Raw genomic sequence first — 15569 nt, 5'->3', positions numbered from 1 at the left:
AATGATTTTTATTTTGTAATCTCTCTTGGGGTAATTCCTTGCAGGCTTGGCATGTTGAGAATCAAATACTGCCTCTAACAATATGGTCGTGATTCTCTGCTTGGCTGATTTAGCTCAGCATTTAAGTAACCACTAATCTTCTGAAAGCACCAGGGTCTACTTAGAGAAATCCCTGTTGTCTGCAAGGATGGAAACAAAATCAGCATGAAGGAAGCATTAGTTACTAAACACAAATCAATCTTTTTTTTTTTTTTTTTTTCCACCTAGCTGTATGCGATGTCACCATCAGAGGCATGGTTTCTGGGCAGTCTTCCTTTTGTAGGTACAAGAGCAGTCGTCATAAGCAAAGGAGATGAGTTGGGGAATAAGAAGGAGTAAAAAGAGTTTATTGAAGTTCCTGAGTGGAGATCAAACTACATTATAATGGATGAGTATCATAAATGAGGAGTAAAAGAAGCCAGATACAAAACAATGTTCTGTACAAGGTCCTTTGCTAAAGTTCAAAACCAGGCAAAGCTGATCTTTGTTGAGTGGAGGAATAACTGGACAGGGGTGCAAGGTGGCTCTCTGGGTGCTGGAAGCCTAAGTAGGTTCATCTTGTGAAAATCCATTGAGTTTTGATTTGTTGACTTCATGACTTGATTTTTGAACTTTGATGAATATGTATCACACTTCAATAAAAATGTTATTTAAAAACACATCCTAATATATTCTCTTTGACTTGAAAGAGAATTTGACATTTTCAAATTATTATACCTATGAGTTTATCAGCATTAATTTGGGTGATTCTTGCCTTGATTGCCTTGGTATTCTGAGTTAAGATTTAGTGAAGTCTGACTGTTGTAACATTATTCATTTCACACAGCTGGTGCAAACCTGTCCGCTCTAATGAGAAGGAAACTATCCAATGTCAACTTCAGACTTAAGAATGCTTGAATATATAGACCAGAGCCAACTCACAGGCCCACTTGGTATAACTTCATGGATATGGAAACACAATGACTTATTATTTGACTGTCTTTCTTGCAGAAACATCTGCTTACAGAGGACAGGAAGTGCATGCATTAGGGGCAAGTGGGCACTGAGTCTAAAGTCAGGAGCCCTGGGATCTCTTCGCAGCTTTGCAATGTGGACATAAAATGTCACATCTCTCTTCTCCGTACCTCAGTTCCTTGTGTGTAAAATGAAGGGAAAGCATATGAATGAGAGACTGTCTTGGAAATAGTTTTGAGCTCCTGATGAAATATGAGTGACATAATCATCACTATTTAAGACAAATTCTGAAGATTATCACTAATAAAGATGATGACAAGACGTGAGACTGTCATTTGTACAAGGACAGAGGAGGCTTGTGATATGCAGGAAAGAGGCATGAAGGGAAGAACAGGAACCACACACCCGCGTTGTACAGAATTCTTTTTGCCAATAGATTCTATTAAGTTGGAAATATTCCAGAGGGGAGTTCCAGAGGGAAGGATGGGGAAGAATGATTCTGATAGGAATGGGTCACACTGATAAATGACCACAATCCTAGTTGGCCATGAGCACTTACAAATGCTCCCTCTGACATCTGAGTTTTTCCCTGATTTAGCAATTCCAGTTGTTAGGTCATCCTAATGTATTGTCACAGAAACAGCAAGCCTTAGTTTTGACATCCCTTCAATTCTAACAATTATATATGTCTTCTGCATAAGCAAAAAGTTGCTTTTGAAATGTTTAGGTATGTTCTGAATACAGTCAATGAATTTTTACTGTCTTCCTGAGAAGCCTGGAATATTTGTTTTTCAAATTGTTGCCAGGGATGTGACCTCGAACTTGGCTTCGACTCTAGAGAAACAGTGATTGGTTTAGGGAAGGAATGAATGACTCTTCCTACAGAAGACGTTCTCCAAGGTCTGTGTTGCCTGCAATTGTTCACATCACCGTCTGTCAGTAGCTCACCGAAAGCCAGATTTCGGGAAGGCTTTTACAAGCAAAGGAGAGGCAGAGAAGATGAGACACAGTAAGCATGATTGAGGACACTCCACTTTCCTGCAGAGGGGCAATACTCAGGCTGTTAGGGAGAACTGCAGAGAGCAGAACACCTCAAAACAGAACAAAGATCGCTTCTGCAGACTGATACAGACTTTTGTTACTTTTAGGAATTTTCCAGGGAATCTACAAAATGTACATAGCCACTGGCTTAGGAAGTCCCATGCCCGGGCATAACGAAGTTCATCAGTATATTGGCTGAAACGCAGGATGCAAGTTTACTAATCCCTTGGGCTATGTCGAAAACATCAATAAAGAACACAGCTGAGTAATAATTCAGAATTGAGGAAAATCTCTTTCTTCTGGTAAGCTTACCTTTTAGCTTTTGCTGAGATGGGCACCAAGCTTTTCTTTCCTGATCAAGCTTGCTGCATAGGGGATCTGTAAGATAAAAACAGGCAAAGCTGTCCAGATGAGCTCAATTAAAAAAAAAATTTTTTTTTAATGTTTATTCTCGAGAAAGAGAAAGAGCATGAGTGGGGAAGGGGCAGAGAGAGAGAGATGGAAACACAGAATCTGAAGCAGGCTCCGGGCTCCGAGGTGTCAGCACAGAGTCCCATGTGGGGCTCACACTCTCAAACTGTGAGATCATGACCTGAACTGAAGTTGGACGCTGAACCTACTGAGCCACCCATGTGTCTCCAGAGAAACTAAGTTCGAAGATAGGTGCATAGTGGAGACCTTTCATCATGCCTAGAAATTTGAATGCCAGTAAATCCCTCCCTAAGGAGAAAAGGTCTCCATCCAATCGGCAATAGCATGGAGCTTCTGGGATATAGCAATTCCTAAGGCCTGTTAAAAAGCATATCAAGGACAACCAGTGATCACAGTAGACTCTTGCTAGAGCTAGTCTCTGAGGTCAGTATATGACATTTCACCTTAAGAAGTTTTTTTTTTAGTTTTCATTTAATAATATGGTACTGTTATTTTTTTATTTAGGTATGAAAACTAAGTTATGATGTTATAACGTATGTCCAAAGTAAAGAGACAAGGATGTGATTACAAACTAGTTCAATGCCATCTTTCATTTAATTACAGTGACCGACTATGCTATTATTATAAATCACAAAAATAAGATGAACTAACTAAACACAAATTATTACTCTGGGTAATTTCCCAATAACTACTAAGAAGCATCAGAAATAATTGCACTGAGTGGAAAATACAACCCTTGAGAATACTACCTGGATAAACTTGAAAAGTACTTTTCAGTACTGGGACTTCAAATGAAAGCCTATCCCATTTGATACATTACTTTTCATTAGAAAATCTGAATGGCTAAAATTGGACTGCATGTCTTATTTAGATTTACCTTTCCATTAACCCCAGTTAAGGTAGTCTATCATTATGTCACTTACCTTCATCATTATAAGACTCAGGACTCTAGAGATTTGCATCTATCATGCATTTAAAGAAACACATATTCAGCTTTCTAGAATATAACATGAAATATGGCTGTGATGTGAAAGCAGTGAGGGAAATAAAACTATTTTCATCCGATTCAGCAATGTTTTTGAATACTGGTACATACGCTCTCCATGTTTCCGGCATATCTGTGTTTTGTTCTCCTGATCCCCCATCCACAAATATAAGCCTTTTCTAGTGGGAAGAGACTATGAATCTGTGAGTGACTAATATGGTCCCAATCATATTGGGACCACTATACCATAATAACTAGTCAGCTAAATAGCCTTTTTTTTTAAATTTTTTTTTCAACGTTTATTTATTTTTGGGACAGAGAGAGACAGAGCATGAACGGGGGAGGGGCAGAGAGAGAGGGAGACACAGAATCGGAAGCAGGCTCCAGGCTCCGAGCCATCAGCCCAGAGCCCGACGCGGGGCTCGAACTCACGGACCGCGAGATCGTGACCTGAGCTGAAGTCGGAGGCTTAACCGACTGAGCCACCCAGGCGCCCCTGAATAGCCTTTTTAATGGCAAAAAAGAGAGAGGACTAACATAACCATCTCACTCTTTTGATACACAGGCACAACATGGATGATTCCGATAGCCACATACCTGATCAAGAGCACAGACAGCATGAATGAAGTGCCCTTATGGCCTTCATATTTGAGTACCAACCTCATATTTGAGGACATGAGCTGCGATGAGCCGGATGACGACAAGAGCAGTCACATAGGGTCCTACTCTAGTTACCTCTTCTTCTCACTGGACATCATGCTACATCTGCTCTCAACAGAGATGCACGTTTCCCATCACAGCGTTTGCTGCGACATGCCAAACACAGGGATTGCCTCTCTCTTTCTGTGCATGATATAACGGAACCTTGAATGGAATTCTATTAGTTAGGATAACAAGTAGAAATGATGTAAACCTCAGGGCAAGAGGAATTACCTAATACAATGTGCTTGTGTCACGCTCACATTTAGAGACAGTCCTCGACATCAAGACTCCGGTACCACAGTGACTGAGAAAGTGACCCGTCCTGTTCCATCCCAGGCCCTACTGCAAGTTAACATTGCCAGGGGCCCACCGCCTCATCAAAGCCGATAAACTACTCATCCTAACCCTAAGAAAACTGTGGGAAGGACACTGCTTTCATATCTAAGTCAGAATGCCTTTTTCCTTCCTTCCTTTTGCCCCAGAAACAATGTAGCATTTCATTAAGGTGGGACGCTGAGGGGAAAAAAAAAAAGCTTAGGAAAAAAAGGATGTTTCCATATATGCACATTTGATTCCCAAATCTACAGACTGGAATTTAAATCCGTTTGAAGAATTACCCACACTCAAACATTGTTGCATTTATGTCCTTAAAACCAAGTGACATAAAAGCCAAACAAAAACAAAGGCAAAAAGTGCATGAGGTTGTGAGCTGAAAATCATGTATTTTTAATGGTAGGTCCTAAGTCATGAACGACAAAGAATATACTGCCATGTGGCCCAACTGTTCGTGGGAATTACCCTGTTTCATCAATTCTAAAATGTACTTTTCCCCCCTCACGTTTTAATGTCTCTGAAATTAGGTGTCTTATAATTGATGGTATCTTGGAATAATAGTTGAAAGTTTCTTTTCTCGTGATACATCAAGTAATGGTGTCTCTTACAACTGACAGTGCTTTGGATTCCATGAAATGCAATACTTGATTCACAGAGACCTCTGCAAACACTCCCCAATTTGGGAGCTCACGCTCCTGAAGGCTCCATTTGAGCTAATTATTCCATTACGTTTCCTGTTCTGGAACTTACAAAAACTTTCTTTCCATTTTGACCAGCTTACTATTTTAATGTTTATTGATTTTTGAGAGAGAGAGAGAGAGAGAGAGAGAGGACAAGTAGGGGTGGGACAGAGAGAGAGGGAGACGCAGAATCTGAAGCAGACTCCAGGCCCTGAGTTGTCAGCACAGAGCCCTGACGCGGGGCTTGGAACTCGTGAACTGTGAGATCATGACCGAAGTCAGTGCTTAACTAATTGAGCCATCCAGGCGGGCCATCCATTTTGACCAGTTTAGAAATCACCAAGATTTTCATGGAAAAAAAAAATCTCTCAAAGCTATATAATAAGTTCTAAATTAGTCACCTAGTGGGCACGAGTCTATCAAAAGTCTGGGGTCTTACCAAGAAAGATAACTTCCTAGTTTGTGCCAAGAAAGAATTAGCCTGAGCTCAGACATTCAGGTGGGTTAACATGTCAAAAGGAGAATGAGGAGAAGGCCACATAACCAAGGAACAAGTGATTGCCTGGTCAGGATGCATGGCAATCGATCAGTAATGGGGAAAGGACCCACTGTAGTCAAAGTCTGGTCTGCTGCTGGGGAATGTTAAGGCAGCATCCAGTCCTCTGACTTGCAGGGACCTCCTTTTCTTGCATATTTAGCCACAAAACCAAAATCCTCTAGTGGCCTAGGGATCTTTTCCTATGAATATAGTGCCAAACAGTAACTGTACAACCTACCTTAAAAAAAAAATACATAGGACATATTTTTAAAAACTCTCTGGGTTGAGACGTTAGAAGTCTGGACAAGTTCCCATCCTAATGAATCCTGGACAACCTCCAAGGAAAGACTGTATCACTGAAGAGCTGTGCCCTTGCCAAGGAGGGAGGGCCCCTCCAGCAGCAGTCAAGACCTCGCTCCTTTCCCTGCAAGGAAGCTCTGTGCTCCCAGCAACAGGAAGTTGTAAACTGCTTTTTTACAAGTCCACAGTGAATGAAACATTAGTACTAAATCTATCGATTGAGCATTATTTTAATTGAGGCTTTTAATGAAGAACTTTGAGACCAAGTTTCCCCTGCTGTGTGTGAGTGCAGCATTCTGGATAAAACAGCAGAGGGCACTTCGAGACTAGCACATTTTCTCCATCTACACGCCTCTTGGTAGCAATCTAGCAAGTTCAAAGGATGTGAATCTGGATCTAGCCGTTTATCACAGGCTCTCTTCTGCAGCTGCACAAGGTCCTTCAAGAACTCTGACTAAAGAAGAGTACGTCTTCAACAAACCTACAGTAGTAGTAACTTCTATACAGATGCACTGGCTTGAAAGAAAATTGTTGCCAAATTATCAATGAAAAAAAAGTTACCAAGGCGTCATGATGTGTAAATTATATTATATTCCAGTCCTTGAAAAACCTTAATCAAAAGGTGATACACTGAGTAAAACACCTTCAGCTTCTTTTTTTAATTTTTAAAGATTGAGATATAATTGAGATACAACATTGTCTTAGCTTTTTCATCTTCTTCTTTTTTTTTTTTTTTAATTTTTTTTTCCAACGTTTTTATTTATTTTTTTGGGGACAGAGAGAGACAGAGCATGAACGGGGGAGGGGCAGAGAGAGAGGGAGACACAGAATCGGAAACAGGCTCCAGGCTCCGAGCCATCAGCCCAGAGCCTGACGGGGGGCTCGAACTCACGGACCGCGAGATCGTGACCTGGCTGAAGTCGGACGCTTAACCGACTGCGCCACCCAGGCGCCCCTTTCATCTTCTTCTTAACTGTACAGCACGATGGGTTTTGTTTTCAAAATTGAACCAACTTTTCCTTGAGTCACAATCCATTTGTGAATGAGATTTTTTTTCCTTTGTGCTATAATACAAACTAAGATTTTCATGAGCTTGTTAAGTTTTAGAACTTTTGTATTTGGTTCATAGTGAGAAGAATCTATTTCTTTGCTTGTACAGCTAACTCTGGCTTAGTAAGTAAAACACTTTAAACATTTGAAAACCCAGGGCAGGCGTGGAAGACTTTACTGCAAACTGTGTGAAGTACTTATAGACTCTAATTTTAAGCAATTAAAAAAAAATTAGCGTGTTGCCCATGTATAAATGTTAAACAAACTGCGTAGGCTTTAAATCTCACATTGAGATAAACGCACATTCATTTATAAGTGTACAAAGAGAGTCAATTATTTGACTCCGTAGTCATTACACCTTTGCATTTAACAAACTGAAAAAGGAAGCAACGGTGCAGAAATCGCAGTCAGCAGAGAATCTGAAAATGCAGGAGCCAAAGAAATTCATAAGTTTTCTTTCTACAGCAATGATACCCAAGATGCTTTCGATAAAATCTTTTGAATAAGAACACTGCGTAACAGCATAGAATAAATGCACTGTGGGTCTATGGGAATTGTTACAAAATATGATGGTTTTAATATATTTGAATTCTCCATGATTGCAGGATAGGATGGGTTTTTATGTCATCTAAAGGAAAAAAAAAAGCCTATTCTGCAGGCAAATGACTATTCTGTCATATATACTCTGTAAGCTTTAAATATAAAATAGTTTAAATGTAAAATAATAATTTTGAGTGAAATGCTCTATTCTCAGGAAGCAAAGCATGTAACCATATTTACTGATGAATTAGATCATTCAACTAAAACTACTGAGAAAGTCAATAATTATGATATCTAGCAACTTCTTGAAAATCTTTAGATCGAAGTCTCTCAGGACATTAACCCCCCCACCAGTACTTTAGCAAATAAAACAAGCTGAATAAGGGATTTGATAAATTTCTGTTCAGGTGAACTGGAGTCTGCTGCCTCAATTCCAAAGCAGATGGTATAATGTGAACCCAGGTCCTTCTTGCACAAAAATATATCTAGGCATCAGGACTTGAATAGTCCCACTATTAGAGGTACTGCTTTGAGAAGAGGCATGCTATGAAATTTATTACTCATACTGGCAGAGCATTTGATAACTTGCGTGGGCATTTCATGTTTATTAGGCACCTGTGTCTTACTTACTATATTCCTATCAGGGCACAGGTTGGAGCTTCCGAATTCCTTTGGATGAGGAGCTGACACTTAATGGACTATATGGGAGTAGTCTTGATTTGAAGTTTGCAGACCTGCCAGCCTGTGTCTGTTAGTCACAGGGACAGTGCAGTAATAGGGGAACACCTCATAATTCACCACTATGGCTTTCTTTAGTCGTTTTAGTAGTAGTTTCTTAGCACAAAAGACAGTTCGAGGAAATCAGGAACGAGCCAGGGAAATTTGGAAAAGAATTAAGAGGACCACTCTATGGGAGTATCAGAGTTGAGTCAGGGGTCATCCCTGGGTGGTGATTCATTCAGCAAATGTTTATGATAGCCATCGGATGATAGGTACTGGAGGCTGCATGAAGACCCTCCCCATATTAAGGCAGGGGACCCAAGAGAAGAAGTGGGAGGGACAAATCACGTCTATTTCACCTGTTTCATGTTGTCAGCCTGGATGTGGTTTTGCGGATTTCAGAAATTATACGGTACCTACAGGGCTGGGGGGAAAAATGTCTAGCTTCTCCCAAGGAATTTAATTTGTGACCAGGAATAATTTACTATCTAGAGAAATCTGAATTAATAACACTTGTCTACATAAATGAATATATGATGATAAAATATTTTGCAATATAGTGTAATAAAAACGCTTAGTAATACCAGTTTATCCCTTGCATGCACCAAATATCTCAAAAGACATGAGACATTTTTTCTGCTATCAATACTGTTTACTACATGGACGCAGTATCATTTCCTCTTTTACTAAGGAAACCTAATGTCAAAGAAAATTAAGACATTCAAGCTATACAACTGACCTTAAATAGGGGCACTGAAATAAATACCTACTCCCTCTTCTAAAGCCCATATTGCTATACGCAACCACTCTAAAATCACAAATTTTTGGTTGTATGCGTGGCAGTTTTTTTTTTTTTTTCAAAGTTTATTTATTTTTGGGACAGCGAGAGACAGAGCATGAACGGGGGAGGGGCAGAGAGAGAGGGAGACACAGACTCGGAAACAGGCTCCAGGCTCTAAGCCATCAGCCCAGAGCCTGACGCGGGGCTCGAACTCACGGACCGTGAGATCGTGACCTGGCTGAAGTCGGACGCTTAACCGACTGCGCCACCCAGGCGCCCCTGCGTGGCAGTTTTTAAGAGTCAGAAAGTAATATGTAGAATCAGTAAGGTCTGAAAATTTTATATCTTTCTGTCACCAATTATTTATTTAAATTCTTCCTTTATATAGGGGTGCCTGGCTGATTTGGTTGGTCGAGTGTCAGATTCTTGATCTTGGGGTTGGGAGTTTGAGTCCCACATTGGGTATAGAGATTACTTAAAAATAAAATATTAGGGGCGCCTGGGTGGCGCAGTCGGTTGAGCGTCCGACTTCAGCCAGGTCACGATCTCGCGGCCCGTGAGTTCGAGCCCTGCGTCGGGCTCTGGGCTGATGGCTCAGAGCCTGGAGCCTGTTTCTGATTCTGTGTCTCCCTCTCTCTCTGCCCCTCGCCCGTTCATGCTCTGTCTCTCTCTGTCCCAAAAATAAATAAACGTTGAAAAAAAAAAATTAAAAAATAAATAAATAAATAAATAAATAAATAAATAAAATATTAAAAAAAATTCTTCTTTTGGACAAAGAAAACAATTAGAATAGTCACAGCAAGTAATCAATAGCTCTTATTATCTAGGTATCAAAAGCTAAGAATAGTAGATACATTTTTTTTAACCCTTTGGGGGCTTAGTAATCAATCAATTGAGAAAAAGCCTCTGTACTCCCCCCCTCCCATGACTTTAAGTGCAAACAAACCAAACACAAACAAAAACAAAAGCAGAAGAAAAGTCCTGTTTAAGAGGCATCTTACATTGAGGTGACATTCAGAACAGAGAAATGTTAACCGGCCGTTGAGGTCAATGAAGACCAGTGGGAATGGTCTAAGAGTACAAACAGCACTTTTAACAAAGCCCCAGAATGGAGGCACTACAAGGTGGCTTTAAAAATGACTCCGAGGGGCACCTGGGTGGCTCAGTGGGTTGAATGTCTGACTTGGGCTCAGGTCATGATCTTACAGTTCTTGAGTTCGAGCCCTGCATCAGGCTCTGTGCTGACAGTCTGTTTCAGATTCTGTCTCCCTCTCTCTCTGCCCCTCCCCTGCTCGTGCTCTGTCTCTCTCTCTCTCGAAAATAAGTAAACATTAAACAAATTAAAAATAAATAAATAAAAAATAAAAAACAACTCTAAGCAATCTCCATTAACACAAGCATGATTTCTCTGATGCAGAAGGAAAATATTAATACTTATCTTCCTTGAGTTATCCTGACAGAGAGCTAGATACCTGGCTGTCTAGACAAGACAGGTGGATATACGTAGATACATGCTTAATAAAATACAGGTAACAGGGAGCAGCTCGGAAACGTCCAGCAACCAGGGCGCCTGGGTAGCTCAGTCGGTTAAGCGTCCGACTTCGGCTCACGTTGTGATCTCACGGTCCGTGAGTTCGAGCCCCGCGTCAGGCTCTGTGCTGACAGCTCAGAGCCTGGAGCCTGTTTCAGATTCTGTGTCTCCCTCTCTCTGACCCTCCCCCATTCATGCTCTGTCCCTCTCTGTCTCAAAAATAAACATTAAAAAAAAAAAAAAAAAAAAGAAAACGTCCAGCAACCCTAATTATAATAGTCACGCTGGGAATACCACTAAGGATCAGTGTATGTCTCCATCCAGGTGATTAAAAAATATCTTACAAATATGGAGCAGAAATTATCGTCCCCACTGTACTCAGGAAAATGAGAGAGTATGAGAGACTGTTTTAAAAGCCCTAATGATTAATACCAGATCTGTCTGCTTGGGGATGAAGGGTGGTGAATTCAGAATGAAAAAAACCCCAAAAACCCCACTACGTTTATTCACCAGGCACCTTCCTGCTTCCCTGTTTCCACATAAATACAACTGAGTGTCCACTTTTTGGTATGATTAGGAGAGGGTGAATAACACACTTCATTTGGAAATAATCATTTCTTTGAATCACCCTTCAAGTGACTTTATTTTTTTTGTTATTTTTTTTTCTTTTTTCTTTTAATATGAAATTTGTTGTCAAATTGGTTTCCATACAACACCCAGTGCTCATCCCAACAGGTGCCCTCCTCAATGCCCATCCCCACCCTCCCCTCCCTCCCACTCCCCCATCAACCTTCAGTTTATTCTCAGTTTTTAAGAGTCTCTTATGCTTTGGCTCCCTCCCTCTCTAACTTTTTTTTTTCCTTCCCCTCCCCCATGGTCTTCTGTTAAGTTTCTCAGGATCCACATAGGAGTGAAAACATACGGTATCTGTCTTTCTTTCTCTGTATTACTTATTTCACTTAGCATAACACTCTTCAGTTCCATCCACGAAAACCTCTCTGACCTCAGCCGCAGCAATTTCTTACTTGACACATCTCCAAAGGCAAGGGAATTAAAAGCAAAAATGAACTATTGGGACCTCATGAAGATGAAAAGCTTCTACGCTGCAAAGCAAACAATTAACAAAACTAAAAGGCAACCAACGGAATGGGAAAAGATAGTTGCAAATGACATATCAGACAAAGGGCTAGTATCCAAAATCTATAAAGAACTCACCAAACTCCACACCCGAAAAACAAATAATCCAGTGAAGAAATGGGCAGAAAACATGAATAGACACTTCCCTTCAAGTGACTTTAATTGATTAAGTGTATTTATACTAAGTTCTCTTGGCAGCAAAGGGTGTGGCTTAGGTCTGGGTAAGGGAAGGAGAGGAAGAGAGAAGACAGGAGCTTCTCGGGCATCCCAGCACCCCGTGCTCACAAGTTTGCACAGTGGGAGGCGGTGCAGGTACCTCTGGTTCACCCACAGAGACAATTTACACATCTGTCTATTAACACATGGTAGGTAGTTACATCTCGAGGAAACGAACTGACACATCTGTTTATCCTGTGTCTAAGTAAATCTTTTGGTAATTAGCATCTAAACCAGCTGAGAGGTAAGTGGTAAGTGGACCAAAGGGTTTCACGGAAAAAAAACGTGAATAGTTTCTTACACGCTGGGTGGTCTGCAAACAAACCCATCAAGTCAGGTTGATTTTTAAGTAGAAATCATCTTACGATTTGTAATTGCTGCACCATTTCTTCTCGGTAGGCTAGTTCCCTTTTCATCTGATCCTGGAAATTATCTGGTAGGAGAGAGAAATAGAGAAAGACATCAATTAAAGTTGCAAAATCTTATTTTAGTAATTTTAGGAACAATGCTCCTGATGGTGCCAGAGAAGCCCCTCTCCCTTTTCAGTATTTTTAGAAAGTCTTGTGTGTGTGTTGTTGTTTTTTTTTTTTAAGTATATCACATGGCTTTTTGAAGGGATGTTTTTAAGGCTCTCTAATGAGAACAGAGAAAATTTTGAGGGGGTAGGGTCTCTGTCTCATAGTTCACAGTATCCCATGGCCCATCTAGATGATCCCTCGCATATAATAGAATGCCTGTGCGGTCATGTTCTCCAGCTTTGTGCACTCAAGCCAGTCACAGATTATCGACAGCTTCCACTGTCTACAGGAGGCTAGTGTGAGTGAGGGGGTGAACCTCAGATCTAGGTGGGTCACAGGAAAGGCAGACCCTTGTCTGCTAAGACAAAGGCCCATGAGCCACGCCTGCCTCACCTCAATCCCAAGAGAGTGATAAACATACTCTGACTCTGCCAACCTGCAAACTCTCTCACCCTGCATCAGCCTTATTTGTCCTCCGTGGGCCAGGAGCAGTTCTACAGACCTTGCCTCCATCCGAGAAAGGGATCGGGGAAGAGCTTTCAGAGATACCGTTATGCAAAGTATCTTTGCCAGTCTTCATATTGATCATTTTTATTAGGAAACGACTTTCCAACATGTATCATGTTGCAACGTCTTCATGTGATCTTTTCATTTATTAAAACAATTTTTTTTTAATTTTTTAATGTTTATTTTTGAGAGAGAGAGACACACAGAGCAGGAGCAGGGGAGGGGCAAAGAGAGAGGGAGACACAGAATCCGAAGCAGGCCCTGGGCTCCACACTGACCGCTCAGAGCCCAACACGGGGCTGAACCCACGATCCGCAAGATCATGCCCTGAGCCGAAGTCAGATGCTCAACTGGCTGAGCCACCCAGGCGCCCCTCCATGTGATCCTTTTAAAAGCGTGGGCCCAGCTAACTTTAGCATTTTCTGCCTTCAATGAGAACGTCACACGATTTCCTATTGAATCTGTTGTGGATAGTCAGGGTAACAGTTTGGGGAAACCAGAAACTTTGTCACATCTTTTCCTCTGCTCTTCCCTTCACCTCTGCAGCCACTGGTGTGTGAGTCCTTTACGGTCTGATGCCATCCTCGCTTCCCTTTGCCATTGTCACCTCCCCAACACAGACACCTCTTCCCTGGGTAGCTTCCCAACTGACCACTTGGCCTCCGGTCCCCCCCTCTGCAAATCCCCTTTCCTTCTGCTGAAAACTCTATGATGGCTTCCCAACGTTTACAAGATGATGAATCCTTTACCTCTTGTGAGGTTCTGGGGACTTGGAAATTAAAAACACCGTCCTTTTAATTTTTTTGACTTCTACTTTTCTATATTATTTGAATTCCTTCCCTATCCCATGCATGTTTTTAAATTTTTTTTTTAACGTTTATTTATTTTTGAGACAGAGAGAGACAGAGCATGAACGGGGGAGGGGCAGAGAGAGAGGGAGATACAGAATCGGAAGCAGGCTCCAGGCTCTGAGACATCGGCCCAGAGCCCGACGCGGGGCTCGAACTCACGGACCGTGAGATCGTGACCTGAGCTGAAGTCGGACGCTTAACTGACTGAGCCACCCAGGCGCCCCATGCATGTTTTTAAAATTAGTTAATTAATTCATCAATTAATTAATACTTGGGGGTTTTTTTAGAGCAGTTTTAGGATCACCACAAAATTAAGGGGAAGGTACAGAGACTTCCCATTTACCCACTGCCCCCACACCTGCATATCCTCCCTCATTATCAACAACCCTCACCAGAGAGGGACATTTGTTACAATGGATGGACCCACACTGACACATCATCATCATCCAAAGTCCGTAGTTTGTCTTAGGGTTCACTTTTGGTATTGTACCTTTTATGGATCTGGACAAATATATAATGACATATATCTACCAGCATAATATCAGAGAAAATATAGAATATTTTCACTGTCCTAAAATCCTCTGTGCTCTCCCTATTCATCCCTCTCCTCCACCCTACCCCTGGCAACAACTGACCTTTTATTGTCTCCACAGTTTTGCCTTTTATATTTTTTAAAAAGACTCATTCCCTACTCTCAATTTAATGTGAAAGGTATTGTAATAGGGCACAATGTGTATGTGGCACAATGCAAGGGGCAAGGGAGAAGCCCTTATCCTCTTGGGGAGTAAAGGCGGAGGAAATGCTTGAGCAGAGATGTAAAGAACAGTGTTTTATAGAAAGACAGGGAGGAGGAGTGGGGAATAGCAGGTGGCTTAGTTGGTTGCAGCACAGAGGGTAGAGGAAACCCCTGCACCCCATCACCCACCAAACCTTACCGGGGTACCTCCCTGGGATCCCAGAAGATGATAAGGACAACTCAGAGTGGAATGGTCATACTTAGTCCTTACTTAACTCATGCTCATTGCTCTAGGAGGGTACACTTAATACAATTCTTTAAGATAAAATGAAAAAAGGGGCACCTGGGTGGCTCAGTCAGTTCAGCATCCAACTTCGGCTCAGGTCATGATCTCACAGTTTATGGGTTCAAGCCTTGCATCAGGCTCTGTGCTGATGGCTGAGAGCTCAGAGCCTGCTTCGGATTCTGTGTCTCCCTCTCTCTCTCTCTGCCCCTCTCCCACTTGTGTTCTGTCTGTCTGTCTCTCTCTCTCAAAAACAAATAAACATTAAAAAAAGATAAAATGGAAAAAAAAGCCATTAAAGTATCAGAAAAAATGGTGAATATTTTTATAAAACTTGGGTGGGGAAGGATATCAAAGATAGAAAAACTGAAAAAGGAAAAAATTGATAGATTTGATTAGACAAACATTTAAAACTTCAGTATGACAATAAACTACAAAAAAATTGAACCCTCAAAACATAGAAGATCACAGTCAACATCCAAAGCTAATTGACACAAATAAAAGAATATGTGTGATGTGGCAAAGAATATTTTAGTATATAAAGGGTTCATGGAGATCAATAAGAATACTGAGAAGAGAATATGATGGGCATTCACAAAACCTACAAATGGAAAGCAGACATGAAAAATGTTCACCATCCCGAGCAATGAAAGAAAACAGTATGAGCTACTATTTTTTTCATTTAAGTTAGCAGA

The 15569-nt window shown here is 41.2% G+C and overlaps 1 protein-coding gene across 1 annotated transcript in view; it reads right to left on the bottom strand.

The window, feature by feature from the left end:
- Positions 1 to 2349: 2349 nt before the first annotated feature.
- Positions 2350 to 15569, bottom strand: part of SKOR2 (SKI family transcriptional corepressor 2) — a 36422-nt gene continuing 23202 nt past the window's right edge. The window contains exons 6-7 of the mRNA XM_047086154.1: positions 12345 to 12412; positions 2350 to 2412 (exon numbers count right to left, since the gene is read on the bottom strand). Coding sequence (XP_046942110.1) covers positions 2350 to 2412; positions 12345 to 12412 — 131 coding nt within the window. The remainder of the gene's footprint in view (positions 2413 to 12344; positions 12413 to 15569) is intronic.

This window comes from Lynx rufus, unplaced genomic scaffold (genome assembly GCF_022079265.1).
Source record: "Lynx rufus isolate CCGP_SWC_20201006 ecotype Redwood Valley unplaced genomic scaffold, mLynRuf1.p SCAF_20, whole genome shotgun sequence".
Taxonomy (NCBI): Eukaryota; Metazoa; Chordata; class Mammalia; order Carnivora; family Felidae; genus Lynx; species Lynx rufus.
Note: the sequence above shows the minus strand (reverse complement) of the source record. Positions and strands in the feature narration are given on the sequence as shown.